General features: G+C 47.0%; 1 protein-coding gene across 2 annotated transcripts in view; it reads right to left on the bottom strand.

The window, feature by feature from the left end:
• The window catches only part of LOC135217986 (2-aminoethanethiol dioxygenase-like), a 54,204-nt gene extending 46,999 nt beyond the window's left edge, over nucleotides 1-7,205 (bottom strand). For both annotated transcript variants that reach the window (XM_064254113.1, XM_064254114.1), the window contains exon 1: nucleotides 6,974-7,205. In XM_064254113.1, coding sequence (XP_064110183.1) covers nucleotides 6,974-7,153 — 180 coding nt within the window. In that variant the 5' untranslated portion in view covers nucleotides 7,154-7,205. The remainder of the gene's footprint in view (nucleotides 1-6,973) is intronic.
• Nucleotides 7,206-9,210: the final 2,005 nt, after the last annotated feature.

The raw sequence follows: 9,210 nt of genomic DNA, 5'->3' as shown, positions 1-9,210 counted from the left end.
AGGAAGACCTCCTGATTCTATCACGCTCTAATTTGCGTACATACGAATCCTAGTCTCTTTCGGAATTCAGTCAACATTACACTAATTACATTGATCTTTCAACAAAGAAAACATGTAAACATCATGTATACTAAGCGAGTGTCTACCGAAGGTTTCGGTAGCCTCCCCTTACCCGTTGCAGACAACAAAGTCTGAAACTAGGCTTAACTAGATTCAGACATCATATGCAATGAAAAAATTTTAATTAATTTATGATAGCGTATGCCTAGCCACAAAATCCAAGTCAATCATTCAAAAAAAAAAAAAATAAGTAGGATACTTAAGCGGCTAATGAAGTTTCAAAATCCTAGGCGGAGGTAGTGGAAACAGGTGTTTTCACTACCGCGACAGAGAAAAATCTGAATAGAAAATGGGAATGATTCCTGATATCCGCCTCCCAGCGGCGGGAATGGGTACTAACCACCTGGCCGCCCCACTGCGTGTCCGGGAGTTTTGAAATTCTGTCGGACGTCGGAGAATACAGCTATATATATATCTGACAGGTAAGTTTCATGAACAAAATTGAAACTGGAAACTCCTGGGAGGTTGCAGGCAACCCGGGTTGCAGTTCAATTAGAATACTTTTCGTCTAAGTCGCAATCCGTAGAATAACCAGGATATGCGCCTACCCCTCGGACCATTCAACTGCTTAGCAGAATCATGTCGCGATGGTTAATATACGTAGTATATTTGTAGGATTCTGAACAACGATCTCCATCCTAAATTCTTTCCTTCAAGAAAACAAAATAAGGATTGGAGATCGACCACCTTCGTTCTCTATTAAAGAGAGTGAAGGAGAAGTCTTCCTCGAAGGAAAGCTTCAATGGTGAACAGAATACTAAGACGATAGTTCCAGCCAAACTGGATATTCCCGTCCGTTCTTCTCTATTCCAGGTTGGATGGTCGCCTACTGTGAGATAGTCTTCTTTCAGCAGCAGTCTTCTTCCTAATGCTAGAAATTCCAGGAATTCGAGCATAGGCGAGGTTCCCGATTATCGTGTAACATATCGGGGATTCTCGTCTCGCTCACTTTGGACCGTGGTCTCGCCTAAGTGTTTGGAGATCGTAGAAACTCTAACACTCTGAATGTGCTAGAAATTCCGTAGAATTCTAAGCAGTCTGCGAAACCCCCACCGAATTCGTCAAACGATATCGGCTGGTGGTCCTCTCGATTCCCGTAGAAATCGAGAATGGGGCAGGATCCTCCTCAACGACCGGGGCTTACGTCAGGTAGGACCCGAAGGTCCCCCCCTGGTAGCGCAGTCCCCCAACGTGGGATCCTACAGAGAAATCTCTGTAGGATCCTTCCCCTTTCCCTCGTAGCCGTAAGGAGAGAGGGAATGGGGGAGGAATTGGATACTCCGCTCGGCCTTCCCAGTGGAAACTAGCAGTTGAAGAGTAGGAGCAGCCATCGCCTTGCGGCGATGGCCTCTCAGAGTCTGGGAAAACGTATCGTCAGGAGAAAACACTTTTCCCCGAGGAGGGTTACGAACTCTCACTGTAGGTAAGGGTCTGCCGCCACTGTGAACGTCGTCTGGGTGGGGCTGATCGACACTGACAGGAGAGAGCCGATACCGTCCTCCGACTCATTCCAGTCCTCGTCGAGGTCGAAACCTCTCAGGAGGACCGAAGGAGTATTTAAATACGGTGTCCGAAGACACGTAGAAACGCCGCTGTCGCAGTAGTAGGAGGAGGTGGAAGTAGCTTGATCGACCGGCCAGAACTGAGAGAGCCTTCTTGTCCGGAGACGAGAGACTCTGGTTCAAGACAGAATCGGCAAGCTACCCGATCGCGGCATAACCACCGTCGGTTTGGGTTCCCTCTCGGGCCCCAAACGACTCGAGCAGAGACATGGGCTCTGCTGGTGGGAGCGGCGATCCTTCCCCCCGGTCGTTGTGCTGACGAATCAGTGCAAAACCTGGGTAAAGTTACTCTGAATCTCGGAAGTTACAGTCTTTGAGGAGTAGGACGTCCAGTCCTCCAACAAGAGCAGCTCCCAGGACCCTCCTCCTTCAGAAGAAGGACCAGCAACAGATCCCTGACGGTTGCCTCCAATCACTTGCGCGTACGTCCTGGTTGGTCCTAAGACCAACCTGGCACGTGCGGCGTCGTGACGGGATCGTGAGCGGCGCATCTCTCACGATCACTCCTATATACCTCGCTCTTCCTGGCGTATGCGAGGAAGTTGAAGGTATCAGAGAGACAGAACTGACGCTACCCCTCTCCCCCTGACGGTCGCCTCCAATCACTTGCGCGTACGTCCTGGTTGTCCTAAGACCATACGTGGCACGTGCGGCGTCGTGACGGGAATCGTGAGCGGCGCACCTCTCACGATCACTCCTAGCTACCTCGCTCTTCCCGGTGTAGCCCGAGGAAGTTGAAGGTAGTGGAGAGACAGACCTGACGCTCCCACCCCCCCGCTCGCTGGCAGGACCAGCGTACGTGGGGGGCTGCAGCCGATCACCAACCCGCGGTGGGATGGGACGATCTGCAGGCCTGGCCGTGCCGCTCACCTGTGGCGAGCGGCTCGACTGAGCACGTCGACCCCGGTCCCGTGCGTCAGACGAGCTGCTGCTGGTCACCGTATCCGCCCGGTCCCTGTGGGGAGCGGCGGTCAGGTGACCTGCAGAGCTCGCTTTCGCCGTGAGACCGGTGAGCGTCCTCGCGGCACGTCAAACCGCTGGTACCAGCCGAGGCTGGTACCGTCGGTCGAGGGGACCTGGGGGGACCTCTTCCCAGCCTCAACCCGTGGCCGGTCAGAGACCGTCACGTCCACCCGAGGTACCGGCTGGTCGCTGCGAGAGCGGCCGCTGGCCTGGCGAGAGTCACCTGAGCGGCTCTCGACAGTCTTCTGCTCCGTGCCTCGGTCATGACGCTGAGCGAACTCAGGCGTCTTAACTTTGGGCTGCACGGTCACCCGGAAGGAGATCGTACACTCGGAACTTCTCGCGGACGAGAAACCGAGCCGGTACCTGGCTTAGCAGCAGAGCTGCCAAGACCAGGCGAGGGTGTACCCGCGGTAGCCAGCACACCCTTGGTCCCCGTCTTCTTCTTCTTCTCAGAAGGGGAGACGGGCCCCGTTCCACGAAGGAACAGGAGGACCAGCAGAAGAACCCCCCCGTCACACCGGAGTGTGACGAGCCCTTCGAAGTTCCCGAAGGAGTCTTCTTAGGGGGAATAATAAAACCCGGTTACCAGCTGGTCGCTGCGAGAGCGGCCGCTGGCCTGGCGAGAGTCACCTGAGCGGTTCTCGCCAGCCTTCTGCTCCGTGCCGTGGTCTTGCGCCGAGCGAACTCTGGCGCCGAAACTTTGGCTGCACGGTCTCCCGAGGGAGAGCGTACACTCGGGATCTCCCGCGAACGAGAGACGAGCCGGAACCTGGCGTAGCGGCATCGCCGCTAGCACCAGGCGAGGAAGTACCAGAGCTAACCGCATACTCCTCTGGTCCCCGTCTATCCTCCTCCTTACGGAAGGGGAGACGGGCCCCGCTCCCGAAGGAGCAGGAGGACCAGCAGAAGGACCCCCCCATCCCACCGAGGTGGGACGGGTCCCTTAGAAGTTCCCGAAGGAGACTTCTTAGGGGGGGGAGGCAGCTTCTTCTTCTCGGCTTATGGGCCTTAGAAGTCGAAGGGGAAGAGGCAGCAACAGACGAAGACGAAGATGACACCTTCCTCTTCTTCGTCAGCTCACGCAGGACAGTCGTCAGGTCCCCCCCATCCAGGCCGGAGTCGGGCCTATTGCCGAAGCAACACGGCCCGACTGCACCTGTCCGGAAGGACCTGGGACTGGGGAAGACACACCATGGGCAGGACCAGCATGGACAGGCGCAGGAACAGGAGCGACAGGAACAGCAACCAGCTCAGGAGCGGCAGCGGTAAACACAGAAGGGACAGCCAAGCCAGTAGCGGGGAACCACATCAGCGACAGGTACGCAGGACCCAGCCATCGCCTCGTAGAATCATCGGCAGCCAGCGTGGTACTGGCGGCCGGTCCAGGGGCGAGCTGCTGGAACAGCGGAAGTCTGGGGCAGGCAACACGAAGAAACACAACAGCGGCGGCATACCCCTCCTCGGTACGGCGGCGACCGGCCCTAGAAGCGGCAGACGGCGTCACCGACACAGCATGGGGAGTGTAGACCAGCGGGGGGAAGCAGCATAAGCGGCCGTGAAGGTTGTATGGAGACCACTCCAAGGTCACCGCCCCAGACTCGCTAGACTCTGCAGCAGATCGTGGATGCTAGGCATGCCCTGCAGCCGCAGTGGTCCATACCTGTCCAAAGGTCGTCTCCCACGGCTGTAGCACCTGCGGTAGCACAGACAGATTAGTAAGAGGGGTTCCCTCACGCACGGGGGGGGAGACATGCCCCACCCCGAACGGAAGGAAGACCCCAAAAACAAAATACGAGGAAGCTGAGCGAGCGGGGGGGCAGGAAAGAAGACGAAGAATCGGATACCAAGGGAGTCGCGGGAGAGCTTTCCGACGGACTTCCTGGCAGACCTTCGCTTCCCCTACCCCCGCACAGCAGTGAAAAGTAACTATGAAAATGAAAACAGACTGCTACTTGCGATTCACTTCATAGAACTTAAAAAGAGGGAAAAATCAATTCCCGGTAAGAGCGGAACTTGATCCATAATAATATGATGCTATCATAAATATATATGAAAATGAACAATACTGCACTTGCTATTTTCACTTTCACAGCAATAAATCGTAAGGATTAATTCCCGGGTAAGAGCGGAAATTAATCCAAAATTAAATTTGATGCAATTAATAAATGAAAATGAAAAGAAAACTGCATTGCGAATCCACTTTCATTGCATTCTATTCATACAAAATAAGAGGCTCTTGCCGAGCGCAATCAAGCTCTCGGCAACGAACGCACAGGGCAAAAATATAATGAAAAAGAGTACTTACATCTTTCAATTACACACTTTCGCCCAAAATACATGACTCGGCGCGAGTGCGCCCGCCCTCGGCACCGAGACATAATTCAAGGGTTCAATACATGAAAAGAGCGGAAAACACAATATACGTAAACAAAGCATACGACGATGAAGCGGGCAGAGAGCGATGACGAACACGTCCTTCACACCCGCGGCCGAAAGCAAAAGTGATTCTTCACCTCTCGGGCGCGCGGGCGCGCGCACGATCGGACAAGCAGTTAACTACCGTTCTCCCTTGTTCGAAGGATTACGACCGTCCCAGCTGCCGCTAGTTACCTTCCTATTGTTAAAGGACGAGGGTTTGTATTACGTACTCGGAACAACCTGCTTGCACTGTTTCTGAAACCCATAGGTAGTAAGTATGCTGCTTAGGTAGTTGTCAATCAAGTTTTTTGTAATCAAGTAATTTTTACAAGCTAGCTATTGCATAAATTTGTATTTTTCTCAATCAAAACATATGCCCCTCAATGCTAACTTTCCTATTTTAACAACTTTCTGGTCAAAGGCCCAGGGACCGAAAGCGATTGCATCACACTATGGCGGTAATCCGGCAGTAAAACATCTTCATATATCCAAAAAGTAAATAGTAATAAAGATATATATGCGCATTACAATTATAATTATTACATGAATAGCTGATAACAATCTGCATGAATGACTGGTAAACTGTTCTGCAAGAAGAAAGCTGAGTATAGCAATTCATGTACAATAGGTACGAAAGTCAAGATGTCATGACGTCATAATACAGAACTTAAAAGAACGTTCTATAATTCCGAAAAATAATTACTTAAATTTGAGTCAGAATCGAGTTACTTTTTCTATAACGAATATTTTCAAATTAAATCATCATAAATATGTAAAATATTAATGTTTTACTATTTATCTAAATACGTAATTATCTAGTGCACGCTTCGTCGTCGTCTTCTACCAAAACAGTAGTTTCCTTAAAAACGTTGTGGTTAGGTACTGTGTTCCGATTGTTGTAATGAAAGTGCCCCAGCGCCTATGGGTTCAAGTGGTGTGCGGATTTATCACAGGAAATGGGAAGTTTGGTGACACAAGCGACCCCGCAAACATGGAGATGGCGTCAATCTTCTAAAATATTTAAGCGTAAGTAAAAATTTCGAAAGCGTTTTGGTGAGATTTGCACTGCGTTGGCCACCCTTTTCACTACCCTCTGTTTAAAGCTTTAAATTTGGCCTTAATTTCTAACTTTGGAGAAAATACTTACTTCGAAAGGAGAGTAGAGGTCTTTAGCTCCGTGTCTCACCAACAACAAGTCGTGACTAATGCCCATCTCCGGTGTCAGGACGCGTTAGGCCTAATACCTAAGTAATTTTTCAGAGAGTGGCATGCCGTGACCGTCGGTGTGTTGGGCCAGTCCATGCAGTTGTTTACCCTATTACATGTCGGAACAACACTTATACGTATTGAAAGGAAAGTAGAGGTCTTGAGATGTTGCTTCCACAACTGATGACACGTGATTTGTGTCCATCTCCGGCGTTAGGATGTCTTTTTTCTGAAAGGTGGGTCAACGAGTGGGCAAGACTGGCCCAGGTAGTCCACTCGTTGTTTACCCTAGTAGTCATAACTAAGGAGGCCTACCTACCCTAGTCTTGTTGGATGGTTTACTCAGTTCTATGATCATAGGTACTATACAGAATATAGGAAATATTAAAACTATCTAGTAATTTCATTGTTTCTTAAACCAAAGAAGGCTAACACAAGACTTCATGCAGACCTGCTTTGCCGAAATTGGCTACCTAGTAGTAGGATATCTACCTAGGTAGGTAGCCTAGTACCTACCTAGGTAGCTAGGTAGTCCTGAGCACTTTGTCAACCCGGTTCATGCAATTGGCGTGATATTAGGCTACATATAACCTAGTACCTATCACAGTAATACCCCTGAACAATATACTGGGGAATTACGAGTACAGACTTCGTTGACCCTGAAAGCAACTGGCATGCAACACACCGTAACCCAAACTTACATTGAACTGTCCACGGTCACTCAGCAGCCTGTGATCTAAATTTATGTCCTCTGGGGTAACTCTGTTCACCAGGTTGTAAAGCTGTTCATAACGGCTGTTGAAAACTGCTTCCGGGACTTGAGAGTCTCTTTTGAAAGTGCGAATTGCGAGTCTCCCAATTTGCTGGATAAGTGACGTCATGATTTGTGCACTTCTCAACTCAAGCACTTCTGTTTCCTCACCAAAGCCAAAATAATAAATACCACCGTTCGACGACGGATGAATAAAAAATTCAGGATCAAAAATACAAAGAATACTATATAATTTTGGTAAAATTCTGGTCATAAACTAAAATGGAAATCTTTAAAAATAAAAAAGATAAGATTACTCGTTTCTTTACTCTAAAATTATGAGGTGTAGCAAATTTACTTCGATTCGAATGAGCAATCAGCTGTTTTGTGTTACTTTTAGGTTCGAGATACGTGACAATTGGCGATTTTCAATGTCATGACATTACATGCATCTACTACAGGAACTGCAAAAGCTAGAAAATACGACATAATTGTAGGGATCCATTTCCATTTGTAATATCATAATGCTAAAAGGAGTTCCATGGTTAAGCATGTCGAAATAACAGGATCTTTCCTAGATATCCCCCACGGGTTTTAACCCAATATGTATCCACATTTGCGGTGTCTTTAGTACAGGCCGATTGGGGATTACCATAAAACAACAAAAGACTGCAAATATCATAATGATAATAATCACAAGAAATATTAATGACGACCTCCGAAAATTCTTGGGGGCCACTATCCAGGAAAGATCCGAATAACCTTTAGCTTGAAAAATCATTATTCACGTTGAATTATGAAGTTCATGGTCTCTCTATCTATATCGAAAGTCCCATTAGTCTTGTATTTATTTATTAATTCAGTTGTATTATTTATTCAATTTCCTCAGTGTTCAGCAACTATATTTTAAAAATACAATTATTATCAGTGTGCTTATAATGCAAGGTAGTATTGATGTGGTGGACCTGGTTAACGTACGTAAGCGTATAAGGTCTCCTGATTTAAATTCATTTAAATTGAGGGGTAGTTATCAGACATAAAGAGTTTGGCTATAGCGGTCTCTCTCTCTCTTTCCTTTACTGCTCATGAACTCCTTAATATATCTACGGAAGACTTACCAAGGCGCAAATGTGGACTCGTATTTCCTTCAAGATTATCTCCAGTACAATTAATTAATCTTAGATCGTTGGTGAGTAATTTTAATTCATGATTTTTCATTTCAATTTCTGGGATAATCTCGTTGACTTGGGTAAAAAAAGATATAAAAATTCGGACTCGATTACGATAGGAGACGGGGATGTCTGCACAAAACCGTACCAATTCCAGCTTCAGCTGTGTCAAGCATAATCGTAGGCAACATCACAAAATTGGAAATTTGTAGTTTCTTTTAAGAAACTTACCGCTATTCATTTCTTCAAGAAACCGCTGATGAAATCTTCACCTTGCATGGATGTAGTATGATCGCAGTACCTAAAGGCGGTTACATGACCAAACAGTCAAGCACATAATTCTTTGAGAATGTTTGTTACCAGGATTCTTCATTTAGATATTAATACATAGGATCCTTATTTTGAGCTTGATGCTAAACCCCTCATTTCGAGTTTAACTTTAACGTTCTATTTTAAGCTTATATACTAGGAATCTTTCAGGCCTAATAGGCGCATTATGACTCGTTATTTTAAAGAAAATGTTCCAAATCTTTATATCTAAAGCTTAACGCTAAGACTTTTATTTCAAAGTTATTAGTAAGAATCTCCATTCTAACAGTATATAAAGCTAATTCTACATACAATAAATCATCACTCTAATATAATTTGACATCGGAACCATATCATAGTCAGAGTTCATGACGTAAGTCGTCCAACTTGACAGATGATGGGTACATTAAATATTGCTTGGCATGTCATATCGCTTCTGATAAAGCGGAATTGAAAGGGATTAATTAGGTATAACTCTTAGCCTTTCAAGGAAGCCCCAGGTACGCTGGTTGCTCTAGTCTGATGTTGTATTCAAGCTAATATACCTTGGTTGTATTTAATTCCTAATACTTATCTTTACGGGAATGCCATTAACACAGCACAGATAGAAAGTTGGAAACAAAGTCGGGAAAGGGATATTTTCAGAGAAGACTATTAGAAATTCACCTTTTTCTTATATATAGATGATATAGGTAATTGGTAGATTGGA

The sequence above is a fragment of the Macrobrachium nipponense genome, chromosome 9 (assembly GCF_015104395.2).
Source record: "Macrobrachium nipponense isolate FS-2020 chromosome 9, ASM1510439v2, whole genome shotgun sequence".
NCBI lineage: Eukaryota > Metazoa > Arthropoda > Malacostraca > Decapoda > Palaemonidae > Macrobrachium > Macrobrachium nipponense.
This window is presented reverse-complemented; position numbering and strand designations above follow the sequence as displayed.